At 42.7% G+C, this 21,763-nt stretch overlaps 1 protein-coding gene across 1 annotated transcript in view; it reads right to left on the reverse strand.

The window, feature by feature from the left end:
* Positions 1-413: 413 nt before the first annotated feature.
* Positions 414-21,763, reverse strand: part of EEPD1 (endonuclease/exonuclease/phosphatase family domain containing 1) — a 63,449-nt gene continuing 42,099 nt past the window's right edge. The window contains exons 3-7 of the mRNA XM_071736052.1: positions 11,579-11,689; positions 8,104-8,238; positions 6,666-6,798; positions 875-1,069; positions 414-768 (exon numbers count right to left, since the gene is read on the reverse strand). Coding sequence (XP_071592153.1) covers positions 569-768; positions 875-1,069; positions 6,666-6,798; positions 8,104-8,238; positions 11,579-11,689 — 774 coding nt within the window. The 3' untranslated portion in view covers positions 414-568. The remainder of the gene's footprint in view (positions 769-874; positions 1,070-6,665; positions 6,799-8,103; positions 8,239-11,578; positions 11,690-21,763) is intronic.

A 21,763-nucleotide genomic window follows, 5' to 3' on the forward strand; every position in this document is an offset into this window, starting at 1 on the left:
GGACTGGGGAGGAAGGGGGCCTCTCCAGGCTGAGTCCAAGGATAGCTCAGGCTGCATTTCAGGTCATGTAGGGACCAATTCTAGCATCTTCTGCAGGTGCTGACCAGCATTTGTGATTTGCCAAGAAATTCCACAGTGTCTCTCTATTTGGGTCCTCTCTTATTGCCTCAATTTACAAGGAGGCAAAGAAAAATCACCACCACTCCCCCCTCACCCTCACAGCAAAGCCCCGCTGGGCTGCATTTCAGCAAAGATCCCGTACCATATTAAAAGTACACTTTATTTTCTGTACAATTCTCATTCAAATCTCCAGGCGTGAAAATGTCCGCTGTGTCCCCAGAAAAAAAAAAAAAAAAAAAAAAAAAAATGGTGGCAGATTGCTCTGCTGCTGCTGCGAGACACCTCACAACCAACCAGGAGAGGCACAAAGCCAGGGCCACCAAAATCAAGTGCTGATGCTTTCTAGGCGTGGGGAGGAGGAGAGCGGGAAGGAGGGAGAGGAAAAGGCAGTCCAAACAGAGCCTTTGGCCACTCCCTGGGGAAGAGAAGAGGCACCCTCGAGTTCACGTCATCGTTCGTGCTTGGTGTGGGAGTCGTTGCGTTCAACTGTCACCCCGTTCCCATTCCGTGTCACCTCCTTCCTGTTCCAGTCCTTTTCCAGGTAAAACTCAGCCAGCACGGGGCAGTGGTCTGAAGCCACCCCACCCCAGGACCAGTTATCAGGAATCCATGGGTTTGTGAGGCCTTCTCGCACGACAGCCCAGTGGCCTGCGTTAAAATGAAGTGTAGAGAAAAAGATAAGTAATGTTGCCCAAATCTGACGTGCTGATAATACAACTAAAGGCCACACAACCTCAGTAGAAAGCAACTTTACCTGTGAAAACCTTTTTCAAGCTCCGACTGATCCAGATGTTATCCAGTGACTTGGACCCTTGTGGGTTCTTTGTGCTGATGTTGGTGAAGGTGCTGGAAGGGACCAAGTGATGGAACTTCTCCTTCCTCAGAATGTCGTGATCGCTGCTGTCTGGGGCCTGGTTAAAATCTCCAAGGATGATCACGTCTCTTTCTCCTAGAGAACAGGAAAAATAGAAATTAATGGGAAGAATGGACATCCATCTCTTAAATACAAGAAGGAGTGAGAATAAATGGGAAGAGGAAAAATGCAAACACTGAATAGCAAAGTTGACTTTACTCTGAACTCCTGAAAGACATGCTGCTTAAAGCCTTTTTCACTGACTATTCATGGCCATTGTTGTAATGACAATAAAGCTCAGCCAGTAAACATTTCATGCTTGTTTTAAAATATCACCTAATTTACATTGGCATCCTTTGTTTGATATACACTGATAGTGACAAGTTCAAAGACAATCTGCTGTGCTGGTTGTAGAGTTTTTTAGAAATCTGTGACTTTGTAGGCTTTTTTTTGTTGTTGTTGGGGTTTTGTTTGTTTGTTTTTTGTTTTGTTTTTTTTTCCCCCCAAGAAACTTTAACTTGTCTTGACATTGTCTTTGTATAGATTTGCTGTAAGAGTCAAGGACACCTGTGTGAGGATCCCAGGAAGACAGAGCTGGTATATACCAGAGTCCCAAAAGTGCAGTGCTTGTTCTAATCCTCTGCATTTAAGAAATCCCAAGGAACAAGTCCATGGAGCAGCCTGCATGTCTGATGGCAGAAGGTAAGTTCACAAACTACATGGACATCTCCTGACTACAGCAGCTTTCCTTTCCCTGGCCAGCTGAAAGGATACTGGTGAAACTGGGATATCTTACAATCTGTCTAGGGCTGAATTTTCAAAGAAACACAGGGAATGGCTTGGAAATGCTTGTCAAAAAATCTTGTGAATAGCGAATTACCTCAGTTACATTTTATTTCCAACCCTAGTGAAGCAAGAACAGAAACTCTGGACCCTAATTTCATATCTACAATGTGTGCTCCCCTATCTCCACACCTGCAGATGGAAACATCCCAGCTCTGGAGTGGGGTAAGAGGACAACGCAGATGCCCCAGTGACCATCTCAAATGATGGCCAGAAACGTCTGATAAGACAACTCAAGAACTCTGATAGCTGATCAGAGATATTGCTGCATTAGAGCTTCGTACTAGAGAAGGAGGAAGATCAAAAGGAGGCAGAAATATACCAAAAAATCTCCCAAATCTTACTATGGGAGTCTCCAAGCTTTCTTTTTCCTGGGATTGAAGTGTTGGAGGAGATGGGGTGGGCAGATTGCTTTACCACATCTAGTGCTCACGGAGAAACATCCTCGTTTTGTGCTATTGCTGTGGAAGTGGCTCGCCAGGAGAGGGAGTGAGAGTTCAACAACAAAATCTATTCCATTCCTGTCTGTCACCGCATAAGAGATGAATTGGGAAAGGGTAGGAGAGCAACGAGACTTCTAGCAAATGATTTTAAAAACCAAATACTTCATAACGTGCTGTTTGCTAAGATGCAGAGAGGCAATGGAAAAGCAGTGAAACTGTGGTCTCTCTACCCTTTGGAAAGTCACAAATCATACTGGAAATGACATGAGGTTTAAATATTATTCTAGAAAGTGTTCATGACAGTGGCCCTCCTACCTTTAAAAGAAACAAAAAGCACAAATCTGAACCTGAGCTATTTTAAGCTCCATCAGAACCTAAAAGAAAAATCAGTGCTTGTTTAATGGGACAATAGTGCTTGCTGGGAGCTGGCGGTTTTGTATGCATCCCATCATAAAAACTTGATCTCTCACTTGGCAGGAGCAGCAAGCCTGAAATGTGACCATGCTATCTTGGTCCTTCAGAACTAATGATTGCTTTATGGCCCAGGCAGAACTTGGCTCCTTCCATGCTTTCATCTCAGCTATATAAGTGGGGGAAGGCCATTACAGAAATCTCTCAAGCACATCTTTGTGGGGTGATATGGAAAAATGAAAGAGAGATGGGGATCTTAACAGCAGTCTCTTGATCCTACAAAAACCTTTCCTTTTCCCTTTCCCTTTATGTTTCCCTTTCCCTTTTTTCCTTTCCAATCTCCCTCTCCTCTCCTCTCCTCTCCTCTCCTCTCCTCTCCTCTCCTCTCCTCTCCTCTCCTCTCCTCTCCTCTCCTCTCCTCTCCTCTCCTCTCCTCTTCTCTATGTTCTATTCCATTCCATTCCAATCCATTCTATTCCTAAATGCACTCCTTTTAGCAAATCCTCAAGCCTATTTTCCTCACATGAAAAATCTACCAAAAAAACACACACTCAAGTGAAAATTTTAACTAACTGCTCCAACCTGGCCAGTTTAGGAACAGCAGAGGCTAAAAGACCCAACATCTGGATGTGTGTTTGGCAAGAGGTAAGAAGCCAGCCTGCATCATCTTCAGGAAGGGGATCGCTGTATTCTTCACCTGTTTAAACTTTTGCATGAAGAATAACTAAGCATAAAATCGTAACAGAGCGTAAAGCTGACTGATGGAATAGGCTGAGGCATGTCAAAGAACCTGAAACCCAACATGCCATCAAGGGAGGGAAAGGATTGCTTCTGGTCCCCTCTTCCCACAGGAGCTTCTGGGGCTCCCCATGACTGCGAATCACAGGGGGAAAGGCCGGGCAGCCCTGCACTAAGCAGGAAAAGCAAGAAACACCAGCACAGCAGTTTCCTGTCTTGTCTGCCTCCCAAGACCTTGACAGACACCAAGCAGTAGGAGGGAAGGAAGCAAAACTGCCTGGATTCTCCTGGGTGTGTGACTGGGGGGCAGAGGGAAGAACCACCATGGAGCAGCTGCAGCGCTCAGGGTCTCAGGGATCAGCCCCAGTGGCTCTCAGCCAAACTTAACAGAAGGTGCAGAAAAACTCATGCCCTTGCTCACAACAAGGGATGATAACTGATCAGAAACTTCAGCCACCATGCCCACAATCAGATGGTGGCAGGGGGGTGAGGGAGAAAGGAAATTGATGTAACACTACTGGTGCTGTGCCATGATTTCCTACTTTTGGAAGAAAACAGTTTGAGACTGGCAGGGCTCACTTCTCCTCAGGACTGGTCCTCCTCCTCATGCCACAGGATGCACCAGCAAATCCTTCCTTACCAAAGGTCCCTCCCACAGACTATACTGTCCCTCAAGGACCCAGAGCCTCCACCTGGTGGGGCTCGGTGGCAGACAGGGACATCTCCCATTTTACTGGCACAGGCTGCCCAGGGAAGTGGCTGAGTCAACATACCTGGAAGTATTCTAAAGATGTATAGAGGCAGTGCTTAGGGGCATGATTTAGTGGTGGACTTGGCAGTGTGCCAGATTAGTGGCTGGAGACAATAATCTTAAAGGTCTTTTCCAATTAGTATGATTTTATGATTACCTCTCAGGGATTCTCCCATGCTATAGCACTGAGACCCACTGGGCTCAAAGCAACACTGTCCTTGTCAACGGAGAACTCTTCAGATGAGGAAAAAATCCAGCCTGTTTGCAAATGCATCTGCAAATTCACTGAAACACCAGCAATTTCTCTCAGTGTCTGCGGGTGGCTCTTGGCCAGCAAAGCAAAGCACAGCACTGCCTTAACTCTGCCCTGTGCTGCAGTGGCTGAGCACCAGCGTGCCAACACGATCAGCTGAAGGACTTCCAGTGCCTGCAGTATGTCTGCAGTGTTGAAATCTGCTATCCTGAAGGAACCTTTGCTTTGTGGCAGTCCAAGGAGCCACCTGTAGGACACTCCTCCTGACTTTTCCATGCCTCAAATGAGTCCCCTCCTGAATTAAACAGACCCTTAAGCCCTCCAATCCTTCCTGGAGAAAGTGAGAAGCAGACGATGAGAAGGATGTGATGGTGCATCAGCTGCCAAGAAGCTCCCTACATCCTCTCAAAAGTCTTCTAAGCTTAGTGCCTGATGCATGGGTAACCTGTGGAATATGGCCAAGCCAGATGGGAGAAGATGACTTAGCCAACACCCTGCTGCTTGAGTCTATGCTCTCCAAGAACAGGCAGAATAGTGTCTCTGTGCCACCCATGGTCACCACACTGAAGATGAACACAAGGAGTGCTTGAGAGAAGGCAGAGAGTTAGCTACCAGCAGCCAACAGCCACTGTGCCTCTCTGGTACTGCCAAAAGAGAAAGAAAAAGGGAAAAAAGGAACCAAGACCCGTGGATTTGATGGAAAAATACAGGGATACCTCTGCTCTGCATTACAGGACCCATAGTGTGGGTAGTAACCAAATTTCCTTAGATGCTCACATGTCATAATAATGAAAGATAACAGAGCAGGTGAAATGGCAGCAGAAACTCCAATTTCCTGCACTACCCACAGATAAATCAGTCTTTATTACCCATATTTGATGGATTGATTTGGAAGAAATTGAAGGATGGCAGTAATTTTAAGCATGACATCGATTTTTGCAGGGTAATTCAGTCCTTCAAAGTAACACGTGTGCAGTACCATTTGTTTATAAAACAAGAACCTGCATCCCACAATCTCTTCTTTTTGTGAAAGATTAAGCCAAGAGCAAGCACGCTGAAGTGACGTGCCTGTCATGTGAAAATAAAAAGTATGAAATAAAGAGGAGCCCTAATATCAACAGTCTAAATTTAGATGAAGCGGAAATTCAACTCTGTTAACTCCAGAAGAGCTACACATTTATCTGTGTCTCAGTTCAGCTTTCAGGAATCAAACAAAATATCCTTTTGTTTATCTTCATCCTTTCCAGTTTCAAGGTACCTGGACAAATACTTACATCAGTAGCACTTAAAAATAGCTTTGACTGAATTCTTGCAGCTCAAAAGGAAAAACAATAGAACATACATAAATATTGCAAAATACCTTTTGTGTTGTGTAAGAGAAAAATGAATGCTTACAAGTGACAAACCTTGCTAAACTAGGACAAGCTGCAAACCATCGTGCATGTAACCTTGTTTACCTTTTGTATCTTTGTTAAGTAGTAAATGAAGGGCTAGATATTTCTATTTCTATAACAAGATCTGCAGCATTTAAAATCTGGAATGTGCTATTCTGCTTCGAGGGAAATTGAATTAATTTGCAAGCTTTAAAGTAAGAAGCAAATTCTAAGAAATGAGGCAAAGAAATTGAGCTGGCTATTACATTTCTCAAGTTCAGGTCTAAATGCTGGTGCCCCTCATCTTGATACAAAACCAGAGCAACTTATTTGAAAACAACACAATTATCCAGCACATTACACACAGGTACCAAAGAAGGATTTGGTTGCTGGTCTCTTTTCTAATCAGCAGACATCTCCTGATTTGCACTGTGTTTTCCAAAGTTCTTCCAGTTATTCAAAAGTAAATACATAGAATCTATTTATCTTGAAAAAAAGCTATTGTTTTGATATCATGTAGCTGTCAGTTCCACAAAACACATAAATTAGGGTCTTAACCCTGGTGTCTTTTTTTTGTCTGAACTTGTTCTTAAACTAGTATAAAATCAGAAGGAACATAATTTGAAAAAAACAGTGTCAAAGGCAGTAGGATTGCCTGTGCTTTTTGTGTTAGTTAGGAGAGGCTGTAAGAGCAAAGGAAAAGCATATCTGCCATGCTATGGATGACTCAAATTCAAATATCAGTAATGACAATGCAAAGCTGGTAAGGATATTTGTGAAACCTGCACTGAGATACAGGTTTGGGTTTTTTTAAATTCCTTTTGATTAGATAAGATGACCAGCATGCATGTGATAGCTAACAGGAAAAAAAACACTGTACCTTTCAGAGTTTCCTGCAAAGTCTGGGCAAAAGATGCCAGCTTGTGGCTGTCGTGGTTCTTCCCAGTATTTTCTACTGCTGCAGGTGACAAGGCCAGGTGAAGGTTAACCACTGTTAGATCATTCATCCCAACCTGGGGGAGGAAGGAGGAGAACTCAGTGCCATGCAGACAGGGCACAGAAGGCAAAACCACACAAAGCAAAACCATGTGCCTATTCCCTGTATTCTTGGCAGTAACTCTGGGTGATTAGGACTCACTTTGCCATGTATGTGGTGTGTTTTGGTTGGACTTCTTTTTAGCAAGAAGAGGGAGAAGGTGTTTTCCAGCTCTGTTTGCAACAACCCGATGCCCTTTCAGTTCTGGGGAAACTGGTTTGCATAAGGAAACAGCTTCTCTCCACCTGCAGAAAGAAGCTGGATGCTTATGAAAATCAGTCTACACAAAACCAGTTGTTCATAAGCTACAGATAATGTTGTGGTAACTACATGGGCTAATTACAGTTCTCTTGTGATTAGCTCTGGCCCCTTACAAAGACTAACCAAGAAACTTAATGTACCTTGAAAGGGGCTGCTGGCATCCTGCAATCTTCTACTTATCTACTTATTCTTATCTTTTGGTCACGTGACAGGAGTAATACTTGCCCCTAACATTGACCAGTTTACATTATTATAAATCAACTATCAATAATGATTTATTTATCTATAGTTATTCTATTAATGCATCTCTCAAAGCATTACTAGAGCTGTCAGGTTCCCCAAACTGGACTCATCCATCACAGCCTGTGAGGGGAAGGGGCTGTATGCTCACACAAACATATGTAAGAGAACAGCTTCCAAAATGCATGATATTCTTTTAGATGGTTTCAGCCTAGTGAAAAAGCTTGAAAATGGAAATTCTGCAGTATGCCAGCAACATGTGAGAGATCAGCCTGAGTCTCTCAGGAGCATGGTGCCTTTTCTATTTATACTTATGCATTCTGACTACACTTACCCCTCTCTGCTGACAATTTGAGGCACTGACAAGAATCATAGCCCTGTGGCTTGCTGCATCTGGATACCCACCTTGCTCTTGCCATGTTAATCTAATAAAGCAGAACAAGGTGACTTCTGTCACTCTCTTAGTGGCTGCGGATGCTACCAGAGATCCACTGACCCCCATATGGCTGAATGCTGCTTTTCAGCAGGGTTTACTCACACAGCAGCCAAGGAAAGAACTGATTCTGGTGACCTGCCATACCAATAAAGACCCTATTTGAGTTTGTCTCATGGCCTTGTCCTACAATCAAGCCATAAGACAGTGATGAAGTTATGAGGTGGGCTAAAGCCGCATGCAAATTTTTATCTGTTAGAAGTCTGTGGGTTTTTTCTAGTTTTGTACCCTAGATTTTTTTAATAAAAGCTCAATTCTGCAAGAGGTGGTTGGCACAAATGCAGTTACCTTGAAATGTGCAAGATATGGGTGAGGATATGAGTGCTTCCCATTGCCATTGGTCTGTGCACTCTCCTGAGATGAAGCATTTTTCAGTTCAATGCCAGCTGTCGTATCCCAGAGGAAGCCAGAATATTCAACTCCCTTAAAAAAAAAAAGAAGGGAAAAGAAAAAAAGATAAATAAAGGGGAAAAAGCTATTAGTAAGAAGGCAAAGCCAAAACATTCTGCCCAAATCCAGCCCCCTGGGTAAAATTTTCACCCAGCAAGTATCAGTACCACTGTTGGTACAGACAGTGATCTACATAACTCCCAAAACATGCAGAGGAGTAAAAGATGATGCTGGTTTATAGTTGGGCTTGGCACCTGCTGAGGGCAGGAAGCCCAACTCTCTCTGCACAACAGCAAAGGAGAAACAGCATCCTAGGCTACTAGGACAAGATAAAGAAACAGGCAGAAACACTTTCTCTCACACTGGCCAAAAGCCCCATTAGGTCTGGGAGGGATGCTCCCTGAGCAGCCCCACTGAAAATGGAATAAGCTGAGCTCAAAGTCAGGTTACTCTACTACTCATACCCCCTCTCACCTCCATGCTGTCTGTCAGACACCCAGCAACTTTAGCACTGCTCAGTCCAGCCAAGGATTTAATAAGCTGTTTTATTTTCTGCAGGTGAAGTGTGTTCAGGACAACCACAGGTGTGAGAGATCAAGATGCTGCCTCTTGTGCACGTGTTTGGGCTAATATGGACCTTGCTTCCTTCCAGTTTAGGCAAGGCATCAGATTCTTCTGAGTATGGTCAATAATGAGGCAGTTTGCTACCCACAGGATTATTTTTCTAACCCTGAGCTCAGTGCTTCATCTCACTGGGTGACTGCTAGGGCTTGCAGTAGATGATGCTGTGCCCAGTTGTCCCTTCTCCCCACACCAATATGCCATCTCACAGAGTTCTGTCACCCACAAGCCAAAAATATCCAGGCTCCTTTAGTCTCCTGGCATGAAATCTAGTCTAGACCTCTCAGACCTGTCAATCTTCTCTCCTTTTCAGCTCAAACTTTTCATGCTCTGATCTCCCCTCCTTTCAACTCTGTTTCTATCATGCTGTATGGCTTGGTTGTTTTTTCATTACTTCAGGACATAGAAATGGCATTTTCAGAAAGCTGCCTGCCCTGGTGACACCAGCAGCAGTATCTAATTCAAAGCCTTTCTTCCCACCACCAGACACCATTTTCCTTGGTATCACTGAAACGCACTTCCCTTAGTGAATCCATCTCCAGGGAAGAGGGTTTTTTCCACTTCAGATGCAGTAAATAGGTGTTATCTGCAATGCTGACTTCCTGGGAGCCTTAAAAGAAAGTATTAAGGCTGTCTAGAATCCTTTGGTAGCTCCTTTAGATAACTCACCTTTAAATACTGACAAAATTATTCAACCAGTCGGAAGTCTAAGGTCTGAAAACTGCTACAGGAAAAGATGGTGAAGAATAAAACCACTGCCAACAGCTGTTTACCATTTCTTTGTTCCAGATTTCACATCACCACGGTGGTCAGAAGTTATTGCTTGGTTGAAGGCCAAATGCCTGGGATGTGTGGAAGGACAAGCCTGAAGCACCATTTACTATTTTGCATTATTTAGCTCTGAGGAGCATCCTGAGATGAGCTTGTGCCAAAGATGCTAAATCCTCAGGGTTACACTGTTACTTCACTTGTATAGCATTTGTGTACATGGTGCTCAAACCTGATGGACTCATTAACTAACCCAAAAGGTAGCAGAGACTTCTTGGCTTAGTGGAGGGTTCACCAGTACAGCCAAACTTCTGTTAAAGCAGCTAAAAGGAGGAGTCAGAAGAAAACATTTCTGTTCTTAGCTTGGCTACATTCAAAATTCTCCCATATTTTTGGGAACCATTCCTCCTTACATCCCCACCAGGAAAATAAGCAGATGATGATTTTTATTTTCTCAGCCCATAGTCAAAACTGTTACTGTTATCTTTGGAAATAAAGATCAAGAAAGAACAGACTAAAGACTCTAGGTTTAACAGAAACTCCGAGACAATGATTAATAAATCTTGGAAAATGAAAAAGCAGAGGGAACAACTTTGACAACTTTCCACAGCTTTTTTAATTCTGTGTCTTAATGATCTGGCCTAACAAGACATTGCAAAGGGAAACTCCAGCCAGGAATAAAAATGTACTGAAGGGGATGTGCACTCTGCATCAGAATTAAGTGTTAAATCTTCATCAATCATATTCAGACCTTTCATGTCTTTCTAGTGGTAGCTCGAGTTGAACCCTTGTGCTGCTAAGGTGGTGGTTTTTCATTTGGGTGGTTTGGTTTGGATTTTTTTCTCGTTTTTGTGTTTTATTAAAAAAAGAAAAAGAATGAGGCTATAAAAGGAAGTGCATCTCCCAAAACTTAAGTCCAAAATCATTGAGTGAATGGGGATGAAACCTGATTTGGAAAAGCCAAAAGAAGGAATTGTGGATTCTAAGCTGTGTGATTGCAGGATACAACTGCCACCACATATTTAATAATGACAGCACTCAGAACAGAGGAAGACAGTTCTATCTGCTGCTGACATTCATTACATGACAGGTCTTGGTTCCTGTGTCTGCCCCACGACAACATCCATGCTGAGATAACTGCATCGTGACAATTATCTCATTCAGCAACAACAGGCTCAAGCCAGACAGAGGAGGACCTTGCTCTGAAAGCTCATTAGTGCCTTTAAAGGAAAAAAACCAAGAGATTTCCCCTTGGAGAAACTGCTCTTAGGCACCGTTAGAGGTGTCCAGCCCAATTTAGCTATACCTTGCATACTGTCAAGGGTAGTAGGTGCAGCTGTCACCACCTTATAAATTAGTACCTCACTGCAGTACCTATATATATATATATATTCCCATGCTGCAGGGAAAAGCACAGTGCAGCATAGTGCAGATTTCAAAGGGAGTCCACAGAGTTTAAAACACCTGTGCAGAGCAGTGTGAGGACTGTGCAAGGTAAGCTCCTGTTCCAGATGAGGATGGCAGGCTGCACCGACCCCCCTCTCTGGGGTTTTCACTTGCCAAGTGGGAAATTTGGGAGCCCTTCTGAATGCCAGCCAGTGCTGCACCAGGGAATAAGCTCAGGTGACTAGCACAAAAGAATTCAGAAGCACTGCAGCCTGCCAGGGGCAAAGCCAAGGACTCTTTTCTTGTCCTAATGTGTAGCTATTATTCCGTATTTCTGTATTTCTTTTATCCAGCATACCTCCCCCAAACACTCACACCTTCCTCCTTACAAGTGTACCACAGGCTGAAGAAAACAATTCTTCAAAAAAAATTACCATACAGTAGAATTGAAAGCTAGAGGAACAGTTAGCTTAAAAAACATGAGGTGCAAACTTTGCCAAAAAATGGTTTGCAAAGCGTTTGGCTTTAAACATTCAAAATATGTCCTTGGTTAGAGCGAGGGGAGAAAAAAGCAAAGCCAAAGTTCGGATTAATGTACCTTGTGTAGCTGGCCTGAGGGTTTTTCGGAAACAACACCCTTCCAACATCCTCTAGGGCCCTTCCACTTGCGGATGTTTGGCAGCGTCGGTTCGTTCAGCTCTGTACAAAACTAGAGAGAGGAAAGGGGGGAAAAAAAAAAAAAAGGAAAAATATCAGCTTTGTAGGGTTTTACGATATTGCAAAACAAAGCATGCAGTGAGGCATTGGTAAGAGACACCGTGGAGCACAGGCTGTGCTCTCTGCCCTCCCTGAAGGCTTGCAAAGGAGGTGGTCTGGGCCCCATCCCAGGCTGACTCACCCCCAACTGGACATTACTTGGAGATAAATAAAAAACTAAAATAGCTCGGTGCAAATATTGCAAGTAGAACCTTTCCACCCCACGACTGTTTTTTGTTTTTTCCTCCAAACCTATTTGTTTGACTTGAAAGGAGTTTCCTCTCTGCTGCCTTTCCAAAGATGCTGACTGCACCCTATCTCACCCCACAAGGGGCTTCACCAACATCTCCCGGGGTGCAGGAAGCTCCTGAGACTTGGCTGCCTCCACTCCAACACCAAACCTGCCAGCACGACACTGGAGGAAGAATGTAGACCAAGCTCAATAGCTGCTGTTCTGGGGTTAAAGCTCCCCTGACTTTACACCAGGGATACATGCTTGAGACTTCCCATGCACAAAGGGATGGGCTGCACACTGGCACACAGATCCAGCAGATCCTTCTGATGCTCCCTACAGGTGTTCATCTTCCTGGATACTGCTGTAGAGCCACAGCACAGAGAAACCTTCATGTGTCCAAGCACATGGTCAGAGCTATAAAGGCTGAGCCCTAATATCCAGCAGATCAGGGATACTCTAACTACAGGCACCACAGAAAGCCCCCAAGTCCACCTGGGTAATATCTTGAGATTGAAATTAAAGTGAGTAAGTAAATAAATAAACAGACAAACCCCCATGCCCTGGAAAATTTGAAATCTGATACCTCTTGATATGGACAAGATGGAATATTTTTTTACATAGTAAAAAGTAATGTCTGCACAAGAGCAAGGGGGACTTTCATAGCACATCAAGTTCTTGTATCTGATGCTGGAGAAACTGCGTTGAAATCCAGAGGTTTTCACAGAGAAAAAGCATCCTCAAAAAGCCAAAAAAAAGGCCTCCAGAAAGCCTCCCTAGATCAAGCAGCCATTTCAGGAATAGGGATTTTCTGGGCAAACTATAACCTCCTGTACACTGTACCAATGTACAGTGAATCTTTGCAGTGGGACATGCTGAACACAGTTTGAAGAACTGAAGTGTTAAACTGCATGGATACAAGGGTTTCCTGTGTGGGTATCAGCAAAATGATGGGACACCTATTCTCATGTTTATTTTATCTTCTGAGTCAAAAATAAAAAACAAAACATGCTCTTTCACTAACTGCCTTGTCTGCAAGTTTAGCATCCTGGAGGCTGAAGTGACTTTTCAGAGGTGCATAACCCAACAACACTATTTTGCCTCAGAAAGCTGAGAGTAATTTTGGTCACACATGCAAAGCAAAAATGCCTTGTCTGAAATTCAGAGATTGGCTGGCCCTTCTTATTCAAGATGCCACATTAACATGTGACATTATTGTCTGTTATATACCTTCAGGCAGTGCTAGGGCTGGACTGATTTATCAAACCAGGAGGTAGACAGGTTGTTTGCATGGCCTGGGAACAGAGCTCTGCTCTCAACTGATTGCCAGGTGCTACCCTAACAAACACAATAAATCACAGCAGCAACAATTACTCATTCCTGATGTCATTCTGAGGCATGAGTAAACAGTGTGAATTTGTTGAAAGAGCTTTGTACCGTTTAAATAATTTAAATCAGAAAAGAAAAATATGTGGAAATCAGAATTTCCACAGTAAACCAACAAGAGTTAACTTATCTCTGTGTTGCAGCTGCCTAGAAAGTTCAGCCGGCACAAAGCATACCACAGGGATGAATAAATCCTAGAGAAACCATCACTTTATTAAAAAGAGCATCTTCAGTTGACTAGTTGGAATATTTTGTTTCCTCCAAATTGATTTTTCTTTAAGACCTTGATTTAACTTTGTTCAAACAAAAGAGATGACAAATAAGATTACACAGTTTGTTCAGAAGAAAATCCATCAGCTCATTCTGGGTATGGCTGCATCAACAGAGAACTTGGCCTGCAGCAGCTGACTTTAATCTGTGCCCATTTTCCAGGGTTTACAGGCACACAGATTCTGAAGCTGTGACAGCATACTTGCTTAGGTCATGTTTTTTTTTCTGAAGTGAGAAGGGCATTTCTCAAATCTCGTTTTTCTGCCCATAAAGCCCAATGTCAAACAACATTACGCTTTCCATCATACAGTAAAAATACACAGACAAGCTCTTACCCACATTGGGAATGAAAAAAATGCCTTTCCTCCCTTGCAAAACAAAGTTAGAGCTACATCAATCCCTTTGAGGATCAATTCTTTATGTGGAAAAAAAAAATAAAATCAAAACTAAAATCTCAGTCAACCAGAACAACATTTTTTTTTTCCACAAAAAACAGAAAAAAAGTTCTAGTTTTGTTTTTCTCTAGAGCCTTTCAGGCTGCAAGACTCCTGAAATTTAATCAGCTGCTTTATTAAATCCTATACATCCCAAATCAAAACTCACACACATACCACAATGCCAACAGCACCAGGGCTTATTTACAAGGATGCCCTGAATTACACCGATGCTTCTGCAACCCCTCTGCTGGGTGCTGGTTTCTGTGGGGCAGGCAGTGCTGCCAGAGCAGGAACACGACAGCACCACCATGCTCCAGGCATGATCTAGGCAGAGTTACCTTGCAAAGAGTCATCTTGTGCCACATTCCTGCCCATTGCCCCCATTTGGCATGCAAGGTGCCAACAAGGGCCACCACTCCAGGAAGCAGGCCAAACCCCACTGCCTTTGCTCATCTGCAACACAGCCTTTCCCCAAGAAGAGAGGCTCCAAAGATGTAATTCCTCTTTGTCCGCCCTGATAAGGAGATGGTTCCTGTTGAATCATAGAATTCAACAGTCATAGAACAGAATCATACAATCAGAGAGTTGGAAAGGACCTCTGAGATCACCAAGTCCCTTGAGAAGCAGAGATAAGTGCAGGAACAAGCCTATGCCTGACACTGGAAGAGAATGGAGGGCAGCTGGGAGAAGCCGGCGAAACCCCCATTTGAGGAGGGACTGGAGAGGGAAAGGCAAGAGGTCTTGAACTAATTTGGGAGCAGGAAGGAGAACATATGCTGGGCTGGCACATGCTGGAGGTCATAAGAATTACAGACTGCCTAATACACCTACCTGCCTCCCCAGGACACTCCAAGCACTGCCAGCAAGAGCACCTCATTTGTACATGAAGCTTAATCTACTACCAGTAGAAGAGCTGCAAGCCAGCACCCTGCAGTAGCCCATCAGATCTCAACATCTCTTGTTCAGGATGCCCTGGTTAATATTTTTCTTTTGGGGTCCCAAATCAAGGACAGCAGGGTTATCTTTTCCAGATGACACCACTCTGTGATGAGCATCTTTGCCCACCAAGTGTTACTCCTGTAGTGCCAGCACTGGGGACCAGAATGAGCCAGTGACCTCCCCTGTCAGTGAGGTGGGATCTTTTGCTTGAAAGAAGGATGTGCTGTTCCTAAACCCCGAGGAAACTAAATGTGACTCATCAAAACAATATCTTAGGCCTTAAAAAATTACCTGTTTCTTATTAGCCAGTGAGTCCTCTTTGAAGGACACTTGCATTTCAGACCTGGATTCAGAGAAGAGGCTGCAAGAAGGGTGAGGAGGGAAGGAAGAGAGAGAAGGAGCTTCCAAGACGAGCCATTGTTATGGCATGGGATGTCTTGATGCAGTAATTATTGCCTGAACTTTCTAAAAGCACTCAAAAGCAATTAACTGTACATTTTAGTTAATTACCACCAGGCCAAAAGGGCACTGCAGTGAAGGTAAACAATTTACTTCATCAAAGCAAAGGTTTTTGGTCCCTCTTTACCAAGAGGAGAGATGAGTGCTGGGGAACAAATGTTCCATTTCTAAACGTCATCTATTCACAGCTCCTTTATTTTTAACGGGCACTAGAGGGAGCAGCTTCAATGAGTACCCGAGATGCATATAAAAACTTCTGTCAATTCCTATCCTTTCAGCTATGCTGAGGTGCCATTTCAGTAAAGATTTCACATCGTTGTGGTGGAAGAGACTTAGATTTCGAGTGTGGGAGCTGGCAAGAGTTGAAAATGAGACCCTGACCATCAAAAAAAAGTTCAACTATATTATTAGATCAAAATTCACCACCTTTATTTCAAATTGTAGATTCTGGATAAATCTTGAAGTTGAAATCAGTACCTGTGCAGGAAAAATTTAAGCTTTCTGGTAGTGGGCTCACTTTCCTGTTACTTTTGAGGGACACCGTAGTAACAGTTTCTGGCACTGCAGGAATCTAAAGGTTATGGGCTGGAAAACAGTGAGGTAGGGGCTGTTCTGTGCTATAGAGCATCTCTCAGTGATGGACCTGGTGCTTTAGGAAAAGGTAAACATAAGAGATCTAAAATACACCTTATAAATTGTGCAGTGGCATTTAAAGAGAAACCTCCCTCTCAAACTCCATCCTGAAACATGATCTAATATATCTCTGACAGAAAATACAACAATATTGGCAGAGGCTTTGAGACCATGTAGTGCTGCTCTTTTTTAATCTATCCTTTAAAATATATATATATATATATATATATATGCGCCTTCCCTGCTCCATCACTGAGTATTGTATAACCTAAATATCACATTCCTGGAATTAAATGCACATTATCCTTTCTTTATTCATCTGAGTAGACTGTATTTTTATTTCCAGTTGAAAAAGCAGACTTAAATACCTGTAATCCTAATCCAATCTTCCACAGGCAGGACACAGCTACATTTGGTGCACCCTAATGAAGCCTGACCTAGAAAGTCACAAACACTTCTGAGAAACTGAAATCAACACCTTCGGTTTTCAAGTAAAGCATCCTGAGTTGACACCAGTTCTCCAGAAGAAGAAGAATGTTTTGTTAGATCTCATTTGTGAGGAGGAAGAGGAAGAGGTAGGGAGCAGAGATATTTGTGGATGTTGTATTTTCCTGAACTGGCCACTGAGGTAGAGAGAAATGTCAGAGTCTTCAGGACTCTTGCCCTGAGACAGCCCCACATGGCAGAGCAATGAGACAAGTCAAGAGGGGATGCAAGCCCCAGAGGGACTGGGATGCCCAGCACACTTCTGCAGCCCAGCAACACCACATCCACTTCCCCAGGAGAAAGAAAGGAAGGAAGGGGATGCAGAGGAGCATCAGACCTTTCGCTTGCATCTTATTTCTCCTGTTACCAAATGTAACAGCAAGGAAGGAAGCATTGTTATGAAAAAAAACATGAAGGAGAGACTCAAGGTTGGGTCCCCTTTCCCACTGACATCAGTGCTGTCTTAGGCTTTCGTTGCTTGTTTGCCTTTCCCTGGAGTGTTCCCTTTCCTGTTTGCAAAGTAGGTAAAAACTACACACACAAGAAATAGATGCATCCACTGGTGGGGGGGATGCACTCACAAACTCTATTATACCTAACACAAGGGAAAATTTGTGTGGCCCTATGTTAAGATACAACATTTTTCACATGCCCATTCAACTGGTACCTTCTAGGAAGACTTCATTGTATTGCTTGTGTTGTTCAAGCAATTAATACAACATACTGTATCAATTGATATTACATAAAGGCAAATAAAACTTGGCAGGCAGATGGGAGTCTGATAGATAGATAATGATGAGTGTTTTGAAAGGAGAACACCACCCCTCCACCTCCAGGGAATCTGTTTCAGTCTCAGCCATATCTATACATTTGTGCTGGAAAAAGTTTTTTACTTCACCCTCTTCTCCATAATTTATGCAGTTCTACAATGACAGTGCTGAAAAAAATAATACAATAATAATAAATATTAGGAGAAAAATTCTAGGATGAAAAAAAAAATTAAAAAGCAACCCATCTACTGGAAGTGCAACAGCCACAGAATTACTCCTGGAAAGCTTATCTGACCCTTCTGCCACGCTAGTGTGTCCTGCTTGCACTGGGTCATAGAGACCTGGGGCAACACCTTCATCCTTTATGTGCTGGTTTGTTGATCCTAGAGCTAAATTAAAATATCCAGATTGATGACTGAACAAATCCTTGCCTTCCTCTATGTTCTTCACCAACCTTATCTAATATATTCTTCAAAGAGCTCAAGAAACTCACTGAGAGCAGCAAAACTCACGCACAAACCTTCAGCACAGCCAAATCCTCAACCAGTGCCTTTCTTCAGAAATAATATAGCACCCATAGGCACAGCCATCACCACTATGTTCCTTTGGGTATTATGGACAAATAAAACTAATTTGCTGGGATAATGTGCATGCATATTGGGTTCCCAAGTCCTGGTCCAACTGAAGGCATCAACAGCTTCTTCATTAACTTGAGCAGGACTCATTTTTGCTTGGGAAATGTGCTGCTGATGCTTTTTAAAAAGCATCCCAGTAATTCAGACACCCACAGAGGAGGGATCTCCTTCCTCTGAGGATCAGATTCTTACTGAGCTCCTAAATGAGTGCTTCATGCAACACATTATGGACCAGAAAGCTAAACATTTATCATACTGCAGCCTTGCTGCCCAGCAGCCACATAGTGACCTGAATTCCCAGCTTTGCTGCACAGACCCCTTCTTAGCTTAATACTTAAATAAGGAAACCTCCAGGTCTGAGCTTCTCAGAGGAGATAGGATGAGGAAGGCTCATTTTTCAAGCCCAACTATGCATAGGTTAAGAAACTAAGTTTTCCAGTTCTGTTCTGCCTGATTCAAACCGGGCCAGTCCTGCACCTGCAGAGAGGCACCACTCTGCTCACCTCAGGAGAGTGAAAGCAAAGCACTAGAGGACTGGGGTCATTTAGGCAGCCCTGGGGTTAGGCAGCAGATAAAGGATGCCTGGCAAGATTGGAAAGTTTTTCAAACTGAGGGCATAATTTCCTGCATTAAGTAGCTGAGTCCCTTCATCAGCTTGGTCCTGTTTTGAAGCAGCCCATGGATGTGAATCCAGCTGGACACGTGCCTATTCCCTGCCACTGCTGTGTTACTCACCCATTGTGCTCCGGGAATGTGCGGGAAATAATTATGCTGATAAGCTTAACATTATCTCAACTATCAAGAGTGTGTAATGATTTGTTTCCATACACAAACCTGTTTGAATCAAATCAGTTGTGTTTTTTTTTTAAGTCAGGCTTTACAAGTTCAGTCTGGGGAGTGGTAGGAGCCTCAGTTTGCACTCCCAAGTTATTTGCTTTCCTTTTTGAGTACTTATTTTGGAAAAATTTAGCAGTGAGTTTCTCCACAGCCCTCCCAGATGAATTACAGCTCACCATGGTCACCCAACTGCTTAATTCTTTGTAACGTCTAAGAGGAAATAACTTTCTTTATCTTTGAGTGTATGATTTAAAAAAATAGATTGTAGCCCACAAACCTAGTTCTCTGCTCACCTTTAATCATAGTGTTCCTGGAACAAAATGCAGTTCATTCACTGGCATGTTCTCCTACCTTAATCCTAAACAAAAGTGATTATTTAAATAAACAATCTTTTAATAGATCTGCAAAAGGAACACATGAAAACCTTTGATTAAGAGCAGGGAAAAAACTGAAAGAGGCAATGCAATGACTCTCTAGCATGTTGTAGGTGCTAGGGCCACTACTGAAAAAATGCAGGATGCTCACCTACATGATGCCAAAATGGTATAAGTAACACCTCTCAGCCAGTTTGCTATTTAATGGCATGCTGTCTTTACAGATGCTTGTGGGAAACCTATGCTGCCTTTTTCCTATGGAAAAGAGCACCAATATTTGCCAGCCTCCATGTAGGAGAATTTTTGTGCACTAGTTTCTCATGTTTCCAGTCGCAAGCTGAACTTTATTCCCTGTACTTCATGGGACAGACTAATTTTGCAGAAGGCATTTCCTGACTACTTCTTTTCTTACCCTTAAGGGCCTTTTTTTTTTTCTTTTAACATAATACAGAGATTAAGGCTCAAGAGGTTGCCCAGGATGGTCACAGATCTTTACAATTTATTCTTCATGCCATATCTAAAACACTTATAAGTGTTTTATTCTTCTTAAGTAGGCAGTATAATCATTAACAGCAATAATTGCATGCTAAAGGAACTAGTGTGATACAAAGGAGAATAAAAAGGAGGCCTTATGACTCTGAGGCTATTCTTCATCAGGCTGCTTTTATAAGAGATGAGTGGTTGAATTCAAACACACTTTCACTATTGTCATGAAACAGGCTGCTCAACTGGTTAGCTGTGCTAAAACCATAGCCACCCCCAGACTGAATTATTTACTTAGCATTATGTTGTCTGCTTTTCCGAGTGTTTTTTCCAAACTCATTATTTCCAAAGGTAGAAAACAACTTTCATTTTGCTGTCACTTTTGCCACTAAAAAAAAAAAATACACCTCTCCAGAAATACAGGTGTGTGCTTAGGGAAGTTATCAGTAAGATTCTTAGATCAATGCAGCATCAGATATTTTAATAATACTACTATAAGTGTTATTACTACACCTCCTGCTTCAAGCAGTGTTTGACCTTACTGACCTAAGTCTTGCACAGAGGGCTGCACATTTACCCAGAGTTCATGTACTTGGTTTTGACCCACTTCTCTCCATAGCCATGCACTGTGCAGCAGATTTTCAGAGACCTAAGATGCCTGTTCATTTGGACTAAATGTAAAGCTAGACTAGGTGATTTGCCATGCTCTGAATCTCCTTACCCATACATTGCCTTCAGACAGAAAAAAAGAGGAGGGGGGAAGAGTGATAATAGAAAAGAACAGACAAAATTGAAAGGGGCAGGGAAATGACACTTTTCGAATGTTATTAATCAAGGAAAGCTGGTTAAGCACACAAGATAGGTCTTTCCCGACTCCTGTGAGAAAAATTTATCAATTTCCAGAGGTGTCAGCAAGAGAGCTGAGTTTTCTAATTTAAAAAACTGCACCCTATTGGCACATACATGGTGGTGAAGACAGATGGGGCTGTTCTGATGTGCAGTAGGAGAAGGAGTAAAAGCACTATGTTAAGAAAAGTGCTGTGACACAGGGAAAAAGGCACAGCCCTCATTACAACAAGGTCACTGTTTAGCCACTTCTACAGAGCCTTGCATCAAAACCGGTTTTTCACTGGGCAATTTACACACATCCATTTCTTTCTTCTGTTGGTACTACTCTTTTCCCCAACTGATCTACATCTCAGCTTAGAGCAAGCATTCTTTCCCATGGTAGGAATTTCAAAAACAAGGAAGAGAAAAATATATAATATGACTCACAATCATTGCCAGCTTCAAATATTTATTCTTCCTCCAGGCATTGATTACACCACCATACACAGTACTGTGCTACCTCCTGTAAAGTTATTTAAATCTCTCTCACATCCTATTCCATTCTATTTTTTGGATGCCTATTATTAGGAGGATCTCTTCCAGGCTGCTAACATTAGGATGTCATCTCCCCTTTAAAAAAAAGTCCCGTAGACTTTTTACATTCTCTTTCTCACCCATAATTAAAAGATCCCAATTTGACACTGATTCCAGACTCAAACAGCACATTCTTTATTTATAGGCTTGCATGAGTAATAAATGGTTTTTTGTCTTCACCCATTAGCATTCCCTCTGTAGAGCATACAGAACTGTCCTTCAACCCTGACCAAAGTTTTGTTCTAAAATATACAATGGACTCTGGCTTCCCATAGAGCAGATGCATTACTTAGTCCACATAAACCAGGAGAAATTATTTGGGCTGCAATTGAAACATTCTTGCTGCCATGCCAGTCTACTTAATAGGAAAAAACCAAACAAACCACCATTCCCCAAAATTGCTGACTATTCTCAACTGGTTCTGTTCCATGAACTTGCTCTACCTTCTGCCATGTTCTGGAAGAAAGCAAGGAAAAAGAACTGACTAGAGATCCCTACGACTTCTACCACCAGGAATAATAGTCTTTTTTCTCTGAGTGATTAATCACTGATTATATGGTGGATTCAAAGGAACCTATTTCAGCTGATGAATTATACAAAAATCCATGCCAAGGCTGAACTAGACAAAGGAGACAATGAGAGACTTGACTCCACCTCTCCTGGC

Source organism: Heliangelus exortis, chromosome 2, assembly GCF_036169615.1.
Source record: "Heliangelus exortis chromosome 2, bHelExo1.hap1, whole genome shotgun sequence".
Classification (NCBI taxonomy): domain Eukaryota; kingdom Metazoa; phylum Chordata; class Aves; order Apodiformes; family Trochilidae; genus Heliangelus; species Heliangelus exortis.